The 20,391-nt window shown below is 35.5% G+C and overlaps 1 protein-coding gene across 4 annotated transcripts in view; it reads left to right on the top strand.

The window, feature by feature from the left end:
- SENP6 (SUMO specific peptidase 6) overlaps positions 1–20,391 on the top strand; it is a 70,789-nt gene that overhangs the window by 15,008 nt on the left and 35,390 nt on the right. For 3 of the 4 annotated variants that reach the window (XM_039568259.1, XM_039568258.1, XM_019288854.3), the window contains exons 2-6: positions 1,937–2,030; positions 8,298–8,361; positions 8,823–8,965; positions 14,604–14,705; positions 20,112–20,132. In XM_039568259.1, coding sequence (XP_039424193.1) covers positions 1,937–2,030; positions 8,298–8,361; positions 8,823–8,965; positions 14,604–14,705; positions 20,112–20,132 — 424 coding nt within the window. The remainder of the gene's footprint in view (positions 1–1,936; positions 2,031–8,297; positions 8,362–8,822; positions 8,966–14,603; positions 14,706–20,111; positions 20,133–20,391) is intronic. The other variant, XM_039568260.1, reaches the window with a different exon arrangement.

Raw genomic sequence — 20,391 nt, 5'->3', positions numbered from 1 at the left:
ATAAGAAACAATTGGCAAGAGATAGAAAGAGGGGGCAAAAAGAGTTTGTTTTGTTAATAGAGGTAACCAATTGAATTGCACAAGGATGTGTTAACATTGGTGCACAGTTATAAGAAAAAATGTTTGACAGCCAGGTGACAAAAGTTTGTAGATGTTAAACTTTACTTGGGTTAGTATAATGACTAGCTATTTAAAGAAAATTGTAAATGCTCAGGTTTTGAGTTATGTGGGTTGAAATCATACATTAAATTCTGTGTAGGTAAAGGTCAAGTAATCTAAGCGAATGAGAAGTAAAAAAAGAGCATTTTTGTAGGTTACGATTGACTCTGAAGTGGTTCTTAACCAATCATGAGTGAAAGATGGAATTATCTAGTACATAAAGATCAATGCAGTTCTCCTTAGCAGTGAAAACAGCAAATCCAGTGTAAAGATTTCCTAGGAAAGGATCAAAAAACAGAAACAACATTCTGCTTCTATAGAAATTCATGGGATGTACACATCTTGAATATTCCTCATAGTGTGTGTATCCTCATCTCAAAAGGGGTACAGTAGACTAGAAGAGGTTCAAAGAGAAGCATCAAGAGGGATTTAAAGGCATGAAACAGCTTTCATGTGAGGAAAAATTAAGCTGACTCAGTTTTTTTCTTTTTCTGCCTGGGAAGGGAAGACCATGAAAGAACACAACAGGAATCTATGCAGTCATGAGGGAATAGGGAGGGTTGCTTACTACTGTCATCCAGAGTACATGGACTGAAGAAGTAGAGTAGTAAGAGCAAAAGGTGCCCGATTGAATCGGAATTAACAAAAGGAGATACTCGTGTAATTAAGCTGAGGTACTTTCTCCTGCAAGATGCTGTTGATTCTATAGAGCAGGCTTGATTAAAAAGCAAGCAGGGAGAAGAAAAAGGTAGGAAAAGCTGTTAAACACAAAAATATGTGTTTAACATAATCACCGATGGCTCAGGAAGCCTGCAGTAGATGAAAGTAGTTGGAAGCAGAGATGGAATATGCAATAAATATTTCCATGTGCATTGTTTATACTTTCTCCTAGACATATGGTTTTGGTTGTGATTTTCTTACTCTTTTCTATCAGAGTATGTGAGTTTCGTTCATTATTTCTAAATGCATTTCCAACAATGTAAAGAAAAATTCAGTAAGAAGAAACTCATTTAAATTATACCGAAATCAAAGCAGCTGTGTACTTTGTCATACAGAATTTGTATGAGACAGCTCTTAGTTGCAGTAATTAGGGCCCGGGGGGAACAATACCTTGCTTTATTGAGTGCTGTCTCCAGGCTCTGGAACACCTTCACTTAAGAATACCCCATGCCGTTACATTATATTATATGAAAATCTCCATAGTGGTGGATACTGTAGTAGAGAGATCTGAGATTTTATGTAGTATGACAGAAAGTTCAGGTTTTTACTTACTTGATGCTATCACTGAAACGTCAGTGTGCATCATATATCAATTCAGGTCAGCATCAGATGTTGAATTGAAAATCCAGCATATTATATTGAAATTGTTCTTGGGACAGTTCAGAACTGTCAATATATGTTTGGTTATTAGTCATGTAAGTAATACATTTTAGGACCCTTTCTGCATGTGGCATATAGTTCGTATCAGAGAAACTACCCTTAAATTTATGGGTATCATTAAAACAGTTGATAACAGTTATTACACTACCTCAGGTCATAATTTTTAATAGCTTGCTAACTTACTGCATTAATAAGATGTTGGCAGATACTTTTATTTATTTAGGGAAATAATAATCACTACTGCATTGATGAACTTACTGATCAAACGGTAGTTAAACACTGGCATCAGTAAAATAAATACTGTGGAAAATACATGCATCTGGTTTACTCCTCTAGTTTGTGTTGACTAATAACTCAGCTTGAAATCAAGACTTACCTTAACTTGTTCTCATTTCAGCTTTGGATAGATCACAGTCCAAGAGAGATGGAGGTTTTAAAAGTAATTGGAGCTTTGATCATGCAGAAGAAAGTGAAGGAGATGCAGAGAAAGAGTAAGGATGCTTTTATCTAGGCTATTGAAAGTATAAATGTCTATTTATAATTAAATACTTCTTTTTTGTAATTTATGAATAAGAAACAGTATATAATATCTTAAACTTCCAGTGATTGAGAAAAATTATTTCAAATAAGTTATTATTTTAAATAGTGTTGCTATATAGGAATTCATTACAATGTAAGTTTTATTGTGAACATGGGGCTTACAACACAGGGCACAGTACATTTCACAAGAGCTACAGTTGTCCTTGGAGCTTCTGTGTAAGTCTAAGGAACACAGACAAGAAGTATGTGAATATGCAGAATAGGTTGATAGGTAGGGTGTCCAAGCAGCTTCAGCTTTTCCTTTAATGATAATGCTACTCAATACTTGACAGATATGGTTAAAGTACTTCAGTAGCTTTAGGCCTCCATCAAGTTAAACCGATCTTAAAGATCGTAGGTTTTTCTTTCTTTGTGTTTATTTCACTGAATAGAGTTAAGGCTCTTTTTTTCCCTTAAAATGTATTCCTTTACTTGGTATGTTTGGATTTTGGCTAAAACTTAAATCCCATGTGTATAGTTTGACTGTGTACTTTGTCCTTGTGACATTTTATTGTTACTAATATGTTTTCTCAATATTAACGTACTCACTTCCAAAATGACTAATGAATTGTTAAAAGAGCAACAAGTGTCACGCACAAAGAATTCACGTCGGTTTATTTGTTGTTCTTAGATATTTGGAGAGTGGGACCTGCAAATTTAAAAACTATGCTGTGGTTCTCTATTAAGAAGACACTGAATCCTGTGATTAAGTACAAAAATAATTCATATATGAATTTGTATCATCTAATATTCTGCCAAATAGTATGCATTGGAAGGGAGTTAGGAAGTAGACACATAACCACATAGGCTGCAGCAGCAGGCTATGCTGTAATCTTAATAAAACATTAAGAAATGTGAAGTTTCAGTAATTAAAAAATGAGTTCAGGAGTTCATTAAAGTATGAGGTAAGCACTAAGAGCTCTTGTCAAAACAGAACTGTATCACAAGTTAGAAGCACTTTTTAAAGGGTTCACAAACTGAGAGTATTTTAGTTTTATAAAACTAAGCTCATGTTGTTCCCTAGCAACTTTACATCCATTTGTAGTGCGCACAAATATGTTTTCAGTATGAGGGCAGTACATGCCATACAGTTATTATTTCTGTTTTACTCACCTTCAGAAATAAGTCACATTTGAAAGCATAGCAGCTATTTTTTCTTCTAGTAATTTACTGCTGTTTTCCATCTGTCTCCAGCTGATGTTGACTTAAGAATACAGAATGAAAAATGTGTAGAGTAATGATGCTAAAAAAAAAAAAGTTAGAAAAATTATTATGAAACATATGCTTTATGTAATTGTATCTGATTTTAAGATTGTATGTCTGGATGGTTTTTCATTCCTTTCAAATATTCTCTACAATAAACAGTTTTCCCATAGCCAGAATTGAATTTTTATTGCCTACTTAGATAATTTTTCATTTGCTTTTCTATCTGTGAATTATGCAGAATCTCATCTGGAAGTGTAGATAAAAGAGTAGTTCAAAATTGATTTAAACCGGAGATCTTGTCTTCTTTACTTACCCATTCTCTGATACCATTTGAGGCAATTTCTTTTTCCCTCCAAACAGCTACATGTTTTAAGCTGCCCACATATTTACTTCTGGTAACACCTGGGTTTGTTTGTCTTAAAGACATAGCATGCTTTGAGCATTTTGAAATAATTTGTGTTTTTTGCTTTTCTGATGCATTTTTATTGCATGTAACAAAACGTTGACAGAAGGGAATCTTTAGAAAACAAGTAACAGTAAATTTTCCTCTCTTTTTTTGTTTCCTTTACTCTTAGTAGAACATTTCAAAGATTAGCAGCTTTAATTCATATAATTGTTCCAGCATAAAGCTTAGTGTCCCTCCCAGTATTTTGAGTATGTTTTGCAGTAAGTAAGTATTCGCTGTAGTGTGTTGATGCTGACCACAATGTTTGACTCTTACATGATTTCTTTGTGGAGAGAGCTGTGAGTCTGAAGCAAGCGGCTGGATGCATCTCATGCTTGTTGTGGAGGTACTGGTGTTAAAATGCCTGACTTTATCACAGCTTTTTGCCCTCCTCATGGCAGACACACAGTAAGTTTGTTTTGAGCTAGCCTAGGCATAACACCCCAACGCTTAAAGGATTGGCTGTATTCTTGTGTTACCCCATGAGACCTGTACTAATGATGTTGGTCAGCACTGAATGTCTGCTTGGATTATCTTTTCTTCAGTGAGATGAGCACAAAGTATGTGGTTAATGTGCTCCTACCACAGCAATCTTTAGAGTAGGTAGATTATTTTAAAAGAAGGGTGTCATTTAACTTACTTGGGAAGTATATGAGGTGAGTCAAAATGGTTAAGGTAAGTAATGAACACAAAAAGACAAAAAAATATTTGTAAACTGAAGAAGGTTTTGGAAAAGTTAATGATCACCCAACACTATATGATGCTAGAGTTGATACTCAGCATGGAACTAGAGTTATGGAAATTAAGAATGGTAATTAACAAGTATCTTATCCCAAAGTAAACACCTACAGATAATATTCAGTCCACTTGAAAGAGTAAAAGTAACATTTCTGATGTTCTAGAAGATTTGATCTACTCAGGATGGTAGCAAGTGGCGTGAGACTTTCCTTGCTTTGTAATTGGAGATCCCATAGGAGATCTACCTTTATGTAGAACAATAGAAAAAAATACAGTGGTCAGTTGAGCGCACTGAAACCTGTGTAATCCACCACAGAACAAATGGTGGAAATTAAGCTGATCTTGTGTAGCAGAAAATATGAAAGGATAGCAGACTTAAGCAAACATGGCCGAAGTCATATATTCAAGTGATTCATGAAATTAACATGTTATAAGATGCTTTCTGGTGTTACAGATTATTCTCTTGAAGTGTCTTGGATAATTTATATTTACTTCCTTTGTAATATCTGTGTAAATGTTTTTGAAATATTTCAGTATGCTCCACTGTGGTTTTGTAAATGGATGGGCCCAGTTTTCTCTTGGCTGTCATACTGTTTTCTTAATAGTCTTAGATTTCTGCCTTCCACTGAGATTTGTTCAATAGTAGCCTTATCAAAAACAATGAATACAAATAAATGGGTCTAATTTATTTGCACGATGGTGTCCTTACTTAACTACCATTTTCTTTCAAAAAGCTTTATTTTTTGCCCCTTCCATTTAGGGGAATAAACCTCTTTTTTCCTTGTATTGACAAATGGAACAGCATTGTACAGTGTTATATATTTATGTTGAGCTTTTTTCCACTGCTTATAAAATTTATATTACTTTGTCAAAAAATCGTCCCATAGTTATATATATGTTTTATATGTCTTTTGTGACCCTTTTAGTAGTGCACTGTAGCCTTTAAATTGATGAGAAGTTTTTAAATTAAGGCTATTTTTAATGGAATGGCATTGTGAATTGGGTTAAATAATACTTCTCTTGTGCCTCTGATACTAGGTGTGTTGCCTACCACCATGTAATTTAAAACAAAGAATGTAGACAGTGTGCTGTGAAGGCAAATACTCTCACATAAACCCACCGGTTTTATGCATAATAGTTTTCAGAAAGAATTTTCAATTATGTTTGAAATGTGACTGGATCAGGTGGTAGTTGATAGAAATGTGTTTGCAGCTTATTAGAGTTTAACCTCAATGGTCAACAGAGATTTAAAGTTTGGGTTGCTTGTAGATAGTAGTGAAAACATAGCCTGTTAATCTGAGCTGTCTAACTAACTATTGCATAGTTCTTAATGTTTTAAAACATTAAACAAATGGCAGGTGATTAGAGGTAGGTAAACAGAAATTTTTGTTTTCTTGTTCCGTGCCTAAATTTGAATGTGTAGTTATGAACTCCCCTTTGGAAAGAACTCTGTTTAGGTAAATTACTTGTATTTTTTCCCCCCTTAATTTTAGTGAAGACTTAACATTCATTTGTTATAAAATTTTAAGGAATGTATTAAAAAGTTAGCAATTATTGTTCCAATGTGAAAATAACCAGGAACCCCATTGGTTCCCTGGTTAAAAGTGACACGAGTGTGGAGGCATCCTCCCAGCAAGGCAGCTGAGGTTTCATTTCAGGGATGTTAAAAATGTTACTGACTGGTATGTTGGGGGTGTGGTACAGTGTTTGTTTTGGGTTGGTTTGGGTTTTTTCCTGCCTGTATAAATTGCAGCTTTGAAGCAGGCAGCTGGTGGAAGCATGTGATACATGAGCAAATAGACATTGCTCGGTTGCTATGTATTCTGCTCTCTGAAAAAACAGCCTTTCTGGTTCTGATGCATATACTTCACATTCCTTAAGATCTAAATATCGGTTCATTTAAAACTTCCAATTTGCTAATATTTCTCTAGTCATGTTGCATGATAAGAGTTACTCTTGTTCATTTTGATTTAAGCATTGGCTCAGTGTTTTGGTCGTTTGCAGTGTATTACCTTCTCTTACCTCCCCCCTCAAATGTCCTTTGTTAAAACAGTTGCAGTATTGCAGCATGTTGAAATCCTAAAAGTATTGCCACAGTACAAAGGTGTTTTGAAAACAACCATCATTTTTGTATGAACTGAAGCTAAAGAACGAAAACGTTACTAGAGGTGAAATGATCTGACTAGGGCAGCACAGTAGGCAAATGCCAGAGCTGCAGGAATTGTAGGTTGCTGTTCATGTCTGTGCTGCAGGGTTTTGTTTATTTTTTAGGATGTGGAAAATTTCTGAAATTGTTAAACTCTGTCTACTGATGAATATTTGAGAAGGCTCAGTGAGCCTCCCTTGAAGGGATAATTTTTTCTGAAAGAGAATTAAAAAAATGTTGCAGGATTTAAAAATTTTGATATCCATGTGTAGTCTGTACAGAAGTACAACTCTTTTGCCTTTGTTTGAAATTAGTGATGAATTTACTACACTGTTTGTTTTACCATTGAGAACCTAGAATTGTGGTGGTCTGTAAATGAAAGTAAAATACAACAGTGCCACTGGCTATGTGTTCACATTTACATGATTCCTCCCATTTCAAAATCAACTGTGTGCACCATCTTGAGTCTGTAGATCTCACCCAATGTTTTTATTTTATTTTTATTTGCTCTAGGGATATCTATATTGCTTAATAGGGAAGAATAAATTGTAATGTGAAGGGAAATCTTGTGCATGGAAAAAGTTGTTAGGAACCTGAGGGAGGGGGCACTGAGTGACTAACTATATGTGAAGAGCTAAAGTCACTGTATGTATTGCAGCCAGCGTGTCATACTGACGCAGCTAAGAAATGTTTGTTTCTCTTGTGTAGCTCTTGCCTTTAAACACCTGGCATAACAGCTTTTCTTTTAAGTAATTTCTGCCTGAATGATCTTCATTAAAACTTTTCAAACCATGCAATTGCAAGTTGACTAAAATTGTATTGTTTTGTTGTAGCCAACATAGGAGGAGTCTTATCAGGATTGATGGGAAGGGGTTATCTGCAGGTTCCTTCTCCTGGAAAAAAGAATATGTTAGCCTAATCTAGCTGCTGTCAGTATGTAATGCGTGATTGGTGTTTCAATTTAAATACTTAAGATTATTTGAGGATAATTGCCTATTACTGAAAAGAATGTTTTTAGAGTATCATGGAGTGGCTTTCTTTTTTTTAATCTTCTTCCTCATTCTAGTGGTTGGGGATTACAGACATTGAAAGTACTAAAGAAACACATTTTAATAAGCAGTAGAATCAAACTGAATATGTTATTTTTAGGAAGACATACTTTGTAGTAATTGCTGTGGTGTAAAATGTAGTTACATTAAGTTCTCCTAAAGTACTATGAAGTTTGCAGTTTTAAACTACATACTTGAACACTGATAGGCATAAACAAACTAAGATCATGTTTTAAAGGTTAATGAAGTTTTGGACTGAATTTATGCAGAGAGTATAGAATCTTTATAGTGTCAGTAATATTGTCGTAACCATATTGAAGGTTCAGTAGCATTGTCTATTTTGAATTAATAATTTTAGCTTTGCTTTTTGCAAAATAATTTGATGTACGCTCCAAGTGCAGGTTCACGTAATGCGTATGATCACTGTGTTGCTCATTTCATGTTCATGTTGTTCTGTGCATATTTATACAATGTGTATATGATGCATTTAAATGTAGAGAGGGAAAGGGAAAAAAAACCCTTTTGAGTTTAAAATGTTTTGTGGGTGCTCTGGTGGATTACAATGTATGTGCTTTTCTCTCCCACACCTGTCTAGCGAGGCAAATCTGCTCAGTTTAGATGACAGTGATGGGCCTTTCAGTCCCAATGAAGAAAAAAAGGTAAATAATCTGTTTATCTCATGGTGAAAATGTATCTTTAAAGCTTTTTAGGTTCTTAAACCGTATTGCATAGCCATAGAAATTAAAGTTTTTGTGGTGTTTTAGGAACATACACCAAGCTGTCTATCTACCTACCCTTAAAGTTTTTGTTCCTCTCTTGATTTGCATAGTATTCTGAAAATATGAGCATGAATAACTAATTTTGAGTTTAGACAATTATCATAAATACTGTACCAAATATCAAATATATTGATATTTTGTTTTGTTTTGTGTTTTGTTTAGTAAGGAATCCAGTTGAGTAAGAGTGTAGACACTATGTATTTTCCATGAAATTTGGTATAAAAGCAGTTCAAAAATGAAGCCAAAGTAATATTTATATTAATATTTTGCATTAATTTTCTCCTTCTAACTTCTACACAATTATATGATTATTTTAATATGTATTAATTCTGTTGTGACAGTCAGTTCGTTGTCGACCTGGAACTATCGGCACCAGCAGCGATGCCATAAAAGCATATGCAAGGCGAGGCAAAGCTGGAAGCTTCAAACTTTTTAAAGGGAATGCAATCGGCCTCAACATGATGGGAAATAGCAAGAAACTGAGGTAATACATTTAATTTATGTTTCCTTGCCTACTTGATCATTGATACAAATCAACCTTCTAGTGCATTTACATTATCTGCTGTTCATTTTAAGAAGCTATGCTGTACTGTGCTTCTGAGTGAAGATGGACAACTAGATTGTTAAGGTCTTTCCTCTTGCAAAATGTTTAACACCACATAAGTGAAGTACCAGAAGACTGTTAAAATGGATTTAGAGCATTCACTAGCATATTTGTTAGTACCTTACCCACGTTGCCTGCATGTGTTCTTGTGTCCTCTATGCAGTGGTAGCAGGTAGGAAAATATTTTTTACATCCCCATCTAGATTTGCTTCTTTCCGTGACTTTGAATTGCCAAGGTTAAGTCAGGATGCATTTTCTGTTTTTCTTACTGCAAGATATAATTTGATTTTGGATCCACAGACTTTTTTTTAAAGAATTCAGCAAACAGCCATACTTGTATAGGATAGCTTGAGATTGTCACTTGTATTTAGAGCTGACAGGAAGTGTCTTCAAGCATTCAGTGTTGTACTTGCTTGTTACTACTGTCCCTAGCTTGTAAGAGACTGATTATTTAGTATATAATAAAAAGTGATATATTCACCTAACTTTCTCACGGAGTGTTTCATCTTGCTAAAGCACACTCAGTTTGGTAACCTTTGCAGGAAGGAAAAGTTCCTAAGATACCCAGCTATAGATGGGCTAGTTATCAAATATGCAGTGTGTATGTAGCTGCATGAGGGATGTCCTTGTCTTTATCTGTGATGGGTTATCACCATCTGGATACTAAACTCCAGATAAGCTACTTCCCTTCTCCTTGTCCCCTCCAGTAAGAGAGGGACAAAGGCAGAGAATATGGGTTGAGATAACCATTTACTGAAAGCAAACAGCAGTGGAGTAAGAAATGCACAGTGACAGCAGCAGCATTAATAACAAAAGCATAAAAAAATAAAGGAAGGTGCTTTATCCACACAAAAGGTATTTGCCACTTTGACTTAGTTCCATGTGGCTGCTGGGAGAAAGACAAGATGGTGGACACTCCCTGCACCTGGCTCTCCCCATCCTCAAGCCTGAGACAGTGGAAAATAATGACAGGAAATGGAAAACAATGCCAGACAAAACCCTGGAAACGAGATCATCTGTGTTGTGCTGCACCGCTGCCCCACTGCACCAGGCTTGGTTCAGGCTCAGTTCCACTGCTGCTTTGGACCACTCCACTGGGCTCAGTTCTGCACGGCTCTGACACTTCTTCAGAGCCACATCCCAGAGCCGTGTTCACTGCTCTTCAGAGCCACATCCTGGAGTCACATCTCGGAGGAATGGGAAGGTGGCGAGTGGCAGCAGCAGAGGATGGGGTCTGCAAGGCTGATTCCAGCAACTCAGCCTTGATGAAGAAAGGAATGGCACACTTCTGGGGATATGGTCCTTATTCTTCCCCCTGACACCACAACTCCCAGCAATAATTTGAGAGGTATAGAATAGCAACATAGCCATGCCCACAGAGGTCCAAGTTCCGGCCCCTCTCTGCAATCAGGACATGGTTCTTGTATGCTGTAAGCACTGTTGGTTAGTGGGACCATCTTATCATAGTCACTTGAGAAAATAAATCCTTGAAGTTCTGTGTTCTTTCCTGCTGTTCTGGTCTTTAAGACTCATGTCTTGAGATAAACTACTGGACTATTATGTGGAACTTAAAAAGTTTTTTTAAAAATAAAATTTTTTAATGACAGGGCTTTTTTTGTTATAGGTTATTTTTACATTTACACAAATTCGCATGGTACTTCATTGTCCTTGGTTTATCTATGCAAATAGTGTTTTGTCTTTAGATTTTTTTTTTGTATACACAACATATTTATAAGATTATATCCATATTTCTGTCTTGCACATCTTCAAATTCACCAGTTCTTACAGAATCATCCTGGTCATTTCCATTCTTTAGGATTCTGTTCTTGAACATAGACATAAAGGTAAAAGTAACTATTGCAAATCTGTCAGGGCTCCTTTGCTTTGTGTTAACTATTGAAGGAACCTGTGCATCTATGTTATACTTGTTCTTTGTTTTGAGTGTACCTTTAAAATAAGATTCCTCTAATTCTCTGGTAACTGGAATTTTCCTTTGGCTGGCTGTGAAATTTGTAGAAAAATCCAACCTTACCATGGAATTTTTCTTACTTTTCTGTTAAAGCAGTCATACTTGACTGTACATGTGTGTTTATACATATTACACATGTATGCTTTTATTAAGTTCCAGAAGGGTATGCAGGTTTTGTTTTAAGGTAAATAGTTACTGAGGATTTTTTAGATGGTCTAAGCATGTAGTTCAGACATTCTGTTACCTGGATTGGAACTGCCTTCTCTTGACAAATAACACAATCTAAACCTAAGGCGTAGTAGAGTTTATAAAATTCAACTAAAAGAGTAAAATCTGTTGCATGTAAATGGGCACCCACCTTTTGTCTAGTACTGAGCTGCATACTGAATTTAAATGAAAAATATAAGCATCCACCCTCTTCTTAATAAACTGTCATTAATGAAAGGCTTTATTTGTGAATAATGAATGTATATAGGACGCTGTGACTGCTTCTCAGATTTTGGTCACTGCTTTTTGTGGTTATGCTACAAGTGGTTATCTTGATTTAATTACTCCATTGGGATATTGTTGTACCTTTCATAACATGTATCAGTAAAGGTTTGTGATCTAGTCACTTTAGTGACGATTGCTGGCATGTTCACTTTGTTATGCAGAATGGGAGGTGCTTGATAGTTACTCTTTCAATATTTAGACTCTTCAACTAGAGAAGATTCTGAAAGTTGATCATGCATTTAAGATGCTAGATTAAATACAAGGAGATCAGATGCTTCATATTCTTCATCTGTTCATGGTGATTTTTATCACAGTGTTGGAGTCTTTTTTCTCATCTTATCTACAGAATAGGGATTAAAAATTTCAAATCAATGGGGCTTGACTCAAATGAGTATTACTGTAGTACTGTAGTCCCTAAAATTCAGAGAATAAGAGATGGGAAGAAGGGATATGCAAGGACAATGAGAAGAAATTTTCACTGAACTTGTTAGAGAAATTTAAACCAACCAAAAAGTCACGATCTGTTACCTGGTTAAGCAAATCCAGTATCAAACTCTTAACCTGATTCCTTTTGGTTGTATTTTTTTAACCATGAGGTCTTAACTTCAAATAGCTTTAGCTTTTCTGGCTTTAAATAACTTGTATTAAAGTCCTTTTAGATTTTCTTTGATAATGTTTTGTTTAAAAAGTTATTTGATGAACAGCAGAGTTCATGTAATCTATAGTTATGTTGTGTGTTCTTGTAATGTTCTTACTTTACTTCTAGGTCCATCCATTGGCCCAGTGCGAGACTTTTTGTTTTGCCTCTTGGTTATGTGGTGTTAAGAATTTCCTAGGATCAGCTGGATAGCATGTGAAAGTAAAACCTTGTTTTCATCAGAGCCTGGGCTTCAAATCATTCTGCGGTTTCTGAGCTAACATTAATGAAACATTTATTGTTAATATAGTGTAAGTTCTTTTTAGAACATTTGTTCTTTCAAGGAACTTTCTGACCATTACATCACTCTGCTTTTAGTGTGTTATCCTAATTTTCAAGAAATTGTGCTGAGACTTGCGAAGTCAGATTTCAGTTCTGATGTGCCTGTTTTGCAGCTCAGGAGGACTTTATGATTGTATTTTCTGGTGTTTCTGTCTGTGTAGGGTATGATCTGTTCAGAGAACAAGATTATAGAGCAGATTGTGTTTTACAGCTGTCCTGGTTGGAAGCTTGTCTGACACCATATGAACCATTTAAGTGTGCCATCTAGAACAGTCTGCTTTGATTCAAATCTGATCCCTGAGCAGTCTGCAATACTCTATTCCAGCACCTACTGGAGTTTTCATACATGAGTGTGAGGCAAAAAGCAAAAGTGCTGCTTAACAGTTTTTTTCTGCAATGGGGGCACAAGACAGAGTTTCACAATCATGATAGTTTGGCGATGTTCAGATCCAGCAGATACAATGGTAAAACAGGAGAGATATATAGACTTGCTTGCTTGTTTAAAGTCCTTAGGTCTGAAGCATTAGAGAAAGCGTTCCTGCACTCTGCTTCTGGTTTTTTTTCCTAGTATCTTTTTCAAATACATTAAACAGGAAGCCAAAGAGCATTTGAGACATTCTAAAGTATTTAGGGCAAGTAGTTGTCAGCTTTTCATTTCTGAGGTGGCAAATTAGACAAAGGTAGATTGTCTGGATGATGACTGACCAGCTGGAGTTGCATAGTCTTAGAAGCACACGAGATGAGTGTGTTGACTTTCAGGAGGTTGGTGTTTGCATGGATACTATTAATTTTCAGAAAGTTGAACTATTAACAGGTGGTTTATGATGTTTTTAAATTCCATATTCTAGAAAAGAGCATTTAACTGTTCGGGTTTTGATAAATCTTTTTCTGTTACATTCATGGTTATGTTAGGGTCAGTCAGAAATGCTCCAAAAGCTTCTAATCCTGACTTATGTAAGGCTTCCAAAAGGGTTTGTAATGCTAAACTGAAAATTAAAAAGCAAACTAACGGTTTACTCATTTTCTTCTTTTGGGGAATGTAAAGGAGAGTTAGGAGCTGTTTGTCAGCTTTTTTTGAATTTTGGTACTTTAGGTTTCTTTTCATTGCTCATAACAGGAAAAATGGCAAGATAATATTTCTGAGAAATATTATTAATAGGAATGCTGTTTCACATAATTTTCTCTAGTGCAACTAAAATTTCCAAACAATTTAAAAAGCACAATTTAAGCACTGTATTTCCATAATTTGAAACACTTTCTATAATCAACCTGCTGTTTGTTAAAAGTTGTGTGTTGTTTGAACATTCCGAGCATGGTATTGTGTGTCCTGTCACAGCAGCGTGCAGGATAATTTTTAGAGTTTAATGATCTTTGAAGAAGCACTACTGTATTATTGATCTACTGTATCTTAACGTCAACTTTTACTAGAGAGGGTAATGGTAAGAAATCTTTCCATAATTACTGGTTTTACATAATAATGAGATAAAAGTCAAAAAAGCAAGAAATGAAGAAACCAAAGAAATGCTAAAATACATTGGTGAATAAGAGTCCTGTTGACGTATGAGTACCTGAGAATCCTTCCTTTCTTCTTTTGAAAATATGTTGATTTTTTTCAGTTACGAGTCATCTTGTGTCCGTAAATTTGCTGTGCTTATTTTTTTTTTTGTGAGGGATATTCCTGAATTCAGTCTGTTCACGTTTTTCCCCTTAAGTCATATTCAAGAAGTTCATATTACGCCTTAATAAAATGAGAGATGGAAGTATAAATTAATTATAAATGGTTACAAGTCATTAAAAAACGCAGTGTCTTTTTGCAGTACAGGGTTCAGTAAAAAAATCTTTACCTTTTCTTACAGGAAAAAAACCCTTTTGTATATTCTTGTATGTCTGTTTTATTATAAGGCTGCATGTTTTTATGCCTGTAAAAGGATCCTAACAATGTGTATTATTGGTTCAGAAATGCTTTAATTTTTGGTGTTGTGTGGTTGGCCTTGTAAAATTAGGACACCACATTTTTTACCTAGGACTGTACAGACACACCAGAGTCTTTTCTTAAATGTTTTTCTGTATGTTTGCAGTGAAAATGCTCAGAATATATCTGGTCCTGTAACTGTGGTACATGGCAGACGTTTTCACCACGCACATGCACAAACAACCGTAGTAAAAACAGCAGCCCAAAGGTAAGACTAATTACATTTGTTTCTCCAGATGTTTCAATTGTTAAAAGTCCTCTCTGTTTTTGTATGTAACAGTTTTCCTTATGCTATGAAGCATTTTAAGAAAATGTAAGTAATCACATGGGTGCATTCTTGATTATGAGCTTTCACCTTAATTACTAAAGTTTCATAAAACTTAGAATTTAGGAATTACTATCATATAATACTAGAATTTAGTCATTTTGAGGAACACTGGCATGTAGTAGGAGAGCACCTGCTAGCATAAATATTTTTAGACGATACTTTGAAACAGACAAACGTAGTATGCAGTAGGAATTTGCATAACTGACAACATGATCAGCAAGTACTAAGTCACAGCAACTCCAGCTTGTGTAAGTTCCATCTAAACATTAAATTATAGATCTGATTATTGTATATGGTCTGTAAATGTAGCATAAAACATATAAATTGGAACATCTAACAGAAGCAAGGTTTTGCATCTATGTGAATAATTTTTAGAAAGGATGACTGGAAACCGGTGAATCTTACTGAAATATGCTGAATTGAACTTCATTGGTTTGAAAACTTAAAGCCCCTCAGACTTCTGTAAATTGCAGGGTAGTTTCTAGGTGTTTTTTACATCCAGTATGATTTACAAACATACGAGATACCAGCTGTTTTAAGGAATTTTCTTTCAAAGTTTATCCATTCAGAACTCTTTTTGTTTATGAACTCCATGGATTTCCACTATCCCACATGAGTGCTTTATCCTGTCTGCATTTTGTATTTTCCTTCTTGTGCTACCTTTTTTCTTCTCTGTTTTTTAGCATAGATTTTTTTTAGGGTGGGGGAATCATATGTAGGCATTGTCCTTTGTTTTTTTCATTCTACTTCCCTGAGCTAGGTTTGCTAACTTCAGAAAAACAAAGCCCATATATTAATGTGAATGAATTATGTGATCCAAACATGTATTAGAGTAATCTGACATTGAATAAACAGACTGAAAAAGGAATTTTTTAGTCACAAAATAATAGACTCATAGAACAGTTTGGGCTGGAAGGGACTTAAAAGGTCATCTAGTCCAACCCCCCTGCTATAAGCAGGGACATCTTCAACTAGATGGGGTTGCTCAGAGCCCCATCCCACCTGACCTTGAATGTTTGCAGGGACGGGGCTGCTAACACCTCTAGGGTCAGCCTGTTTCAGTGTTTCCCCACCTTGTTGTAAAACTCTTCTTTCTTCTATCTAGTCTGAATCTGCCCTCTTTTAGTTTTACTACCCCTTGTCCTGTTGCAGAAGGCCTTGCTAAACTGTTTGTCCCCCTCTATCTTTTAGGCCCCCTTCAAGTACTGAAAGGCCACAGTAAGGTCTCCCTGGAATCTTCACTTCTCCAGGCTGAACAACCCCAACTCTTTCAGCCTTTCCTCATAGTTGCTGTCTTACCCTGTCCTTGAGGACTTAGGTTGTTGCCTCTTTTCATTTCAAACAGTACTATAATCTGTAAATGGTATATAGGATGGACATTTCCTTTCCTGTAGTGGTAGCAGATGCAGTAGTAGGTAGCTCTCTTTTCAATTCTTTACATTTCTTTACATTTCTTACCATTAGTGCAAGGCTGATGACTAAAAAGGATTGGCAGTTTTTACTGTGAGTTAAGCTGAAGGGTGGGGGTTTATGTTATCACTGTGGTTTAGGCTGAATCAGCTGTGCTTTTTCTTGCATGAAATCCTTTTTAGAATATTTTTGTTCAGTGTCTCATTGAGAAAAATGTGGAGCTTCTCTAAACATTCATGCCCTTACCTTTCTGATGGGTTTTGTTTGTGTGTGTGTGTTTGTGCTTGCTTTTGTTTATTTGTGGGGGTTTTTTGGGTAGGAGTTGTTTGTTTGTGGGGGTTTTTGTAATTCTGAGGGATAAAATTCTGATCTGCAGTGCTAATGAAAATAATTTGGAGTAAACAAAACCATGCAAGATTGCTCTGAATGTTGACTTTGGTAATACTTGTGTACTTGATTGAGCTTTGTTGTGAGATGGTTCTCTAAGCAGCCAGTCAAAATGGATTTATTTTACTAAGTTGAGTGCCATAGGTTTCTTCAACCTGCTCCAAAGATTCTTTATCTTCAGTGGGTGTTAGATTTGCCTGCTTGCCTTTTGTGCCTGTGGGACTTGCTTCCTTATAAGCCTACAATGTAATGAGAAGAAAAAAAGGTAGTGACTTGGCATGTGTGACGTGCAGGAAGGAAACTAATGCACAACATAAGCAAGCTGAATATTCGTGTGAAGTAATTGGGTAGTAGTCATCTTGAGTGTTCTGACTGTGTTTTCTTTTAGGATTGTTACTGTAGTTCATTTACATTAGCAACAGACAATTAACTCTTATGCTAGGAATATTTTTGGAGTTTTAGAGGCAGGAAACAGTCATAAAAATCCTAAGCAGTGCTTTGTTACTGGAGGATATCAGAACCAGCATGATCTAATTGACTGAGGGTGAGCTTTACATAGAAACTTCGCAAATGATGTTTAATTCCAGTAGCTTCTGACTCAACTGACTGCTTTCTAAAAGCTTCTAAATCTGTTTCTGAGTTAGAGGATTGAAAACTAATAAAATGTGGCTTCCTGACAGGCTTTTTTTAATAAATAAAAGAAGAGGGATTTCAGGACTACTTGATGTTAAAAAGGTAGGTTTCTGAGTGAGAAGGCAATAGTCAGAAAAAAGCCAACTAAAATAGGACTGTTTAAAACTGACCATAATATGAAATTCCAGACCATATGAAGTGGGTAATATATTTTGGTCATGTATTTTTCCTTGTGTAGGAATTTTTTGATATCCTTTTTTGGCTAGTCTTTAATGACATTAGGCAATAGTTGAGTTTAAAAGTAAATGCTGATGGTGATTCCTCAAAAAGGAGTATTTGCAGAAAATGTGAGGGGCAGACCAAGAATGAAATTCTTGGTGTATATATATACAGACAAAAGAGTGGGTAGCATGGAAATTGAGCTCTGAAGTGTTAGGTTTTGTTTTCCTATGCTAATTTCCAAGTGACACAAAGTTGTGTTCTGTTAATTTTTTGCATCTGTAGATTGTTCTATGGTGTGATAATCAGTAACAACATGGGGAAAATAATTTTGTCTAACCTAATATATTGTACTTAAATCTATACTAGATTCTTGAAAGAATAACCAAAAATAAAAACATTATTAAAGCAGCTGAGCAGTTTTAGTCTCTGGCACTGACATTACAGATTCTGTTACTTATGCAGGGTTCTTTGGGTGGGGATGGTATCACGTGGAGCAAACTGACTGTGAACTCAATTACAATCTCTGTCAAGTTGAGTTTGTGTATGATTTGTGTATGTACTGCATTTCTTATCCCCTTCTGCAACTTTTTTGCACATGCATGTTAATTTAAAGTCTGGCTGAGTATAGTTGCATATATATGTGTGTGTATATATATATGTATGCATATATATAGTTGCTCTCATATGTAATGTGCAAGTTTCTAGCACAACAAAATTTGGTATTTCAAAATATTATTATGATAAACATTCATGGTTTTTTTCAGTGGAATCTGGGGATTAAATTAAAATTTGTTCATGTCTGATACAACAGATTTTCAGATGTAGCTTGGCCTAGTGTTGTAGTTGGTTCAGACTATTTTGCTTCATTTAATGGATGCATAGTTCTGTCTTGCTTTTGGCTGACTGTTCTTCAGCACTTGACACTGAAATAGCATGTATGTACTGCATGTTTAACAAATCTTGTGCATGAGCTGCATGAAACGGTAGGGACAGTGATCAATCTAGAATTCTCATCTCTTAATCTTCCTGAGGTATAAAAGTGAGAACTCCTTTAAATGCATTATATTCTTGAGGGATTTTAAAACAAGTAAGGCATCTAATGTAATGACAGTGTATAATATCAGGCATTCTGGAAATTTTCTCCCTGCCTTTAAGTGTCCTTAGCATTGGGTATGTGTTCCCTAACAGGGTGGTGACTCTTCGAAGCACCTGTGAACAGTTAATCCAAGTTACATATTAACTATGCCAAGAATGCAAAGCTACTGCATATGGCTCCATACAGACATGGTTTGGATATGACTGGATTGATAAACTGGGATGTGACCTCCACAAAAGCAGTGTGTGTTTGTAAAGGCTAGCTCCAGCCAGGAGCAATTTCTCCCCACCTTCACACAGCACTGGCTCATTACCTCGTGCCCCAGTTTTAAGTTGCCACAGTCACATTCAGTTTTGAAGTCCATTTACTCTCTTCCCAGAGCACTATGGAGATGGAATGTACTTTCATACTGCACTCTGTAGGATTATCAGGACTACATTCTTACCTGCTTTGCTTCCACTCCTGCTGTTTTCTGAGTGACAAGAGAATTAGTTTGCTCTATTCTTGTGAGTGTTCTGTTTGTGAAAAGGAAAGGAGGATGAGTTTTTATTACTGTGTAATATCATTACTCTGTTTAGTTTGGCTGAAGTAAAACAGGAAACAATTTGAATTTGTTCTGTTTTAGAATACAGTTAATGTAATGCATGTAGGTCAGAAGTTTGTTAGGCTTTTGATGTTTGGGAGGAACAGTCAAATAGATTAAAAGCTTAGAGCATTCCATATTACAAATTTTGAAAAGACAGAAGACATGTAGATGCTATTTTCAAGTTGTCTGTGTGGTAAGCTTAGTTAGATTTATTTTTATATCAGTCTTGGTATACAAAGGACCAGAATTGTGAGTATCAGCTACATTCATTTCTATGTTAACTCATGTTAAAGGAGATGCTTGTAAAACTAGTGGCCCTAGTTCCTGGGTTCTTTTGGGAGATTTTTTTGACCTAAACCTCAGAAGGAGGTTCCCATTTATCCATCTCTAGCCTTTCCATGTGGTTTCTTAAATATTTAAGGACTGATGCTGGAATTTGTTTCTCAATTTAAACAGATGATTTTTTTTTTTGAATAGTTGGAAACAAATTCTTACATAATTATTTTCTCTTTTCCATGGTGATAAGGGATTGTTTTAATGGTTGGCCTCTGTCTTTGAAGTGTTTTCCAACCTTAATGATTCTGTGATTGGAAATGAGGCTTGATAATCATGTATTAGAATTCTATCTTACTGGCTTTTGCTGTGCAAGAGAATTGAGATAACCAGGTTAAGTTCAGGATTAATCAAATTTTGCACATTGAAAAAGAGTCAAGTCAATGTCGTATTTAGACCACTGACTGTTGCTGTCTATGAAGTAACGTTTGTGCATTTTTAATTACTTTGACAAAAAATGTGGTGAAAAAATTATAATGCTTGTTTGAAAATTAGACTGGTGAGTGCAAGAGACAATGAAACAGTTAAAATTTATGTTTAATAACTTTTGCATTTAGTGATGTGCAACACATGTGGGGCTTTACATCTTATGTGTTTTTTTCTTTTTTCATATTTTAAGCAATCTGGACCGAAAGGAAAGGTAAGCTTACTGTTGATCAAATGAGCATGGCAATGAACATTAAGAAAATTAACTGATTGAGTGCTATATTAATGCTAGTTAAAGATTATTCAATCCAGTCAATCATATCTGCTCATATGTGATAGGGGTTGATTGTTTTTAGTTCCATTTTTATGGTTCACTTACTCTCTTATTGAAAAAGGACTTTTACGTCCATCTCTAAGTAATGCTGTGTTACTGTGAATTTTGGGTAATTTTCCACTGGAAATTATATCCAATG

This window comes from Corvus cornix, chromosome 3 (assembly GCF_000738735.6).
Source record: "Corvus cornix cornix isolate S_Up_H32 chromosome 3, ASM73873v5, whole genome shotgun sequence".
Lineage (NCBI taxonomy): Eukaryota > Metazoa > Chordata > Aves > Passeriformes > Corvidae > Corvus > Corvus cornix.
Note: the sequence above shows the minus strand (reverse complement) of the source record. Positions and strands in the feature narration are given on the sequence as shown.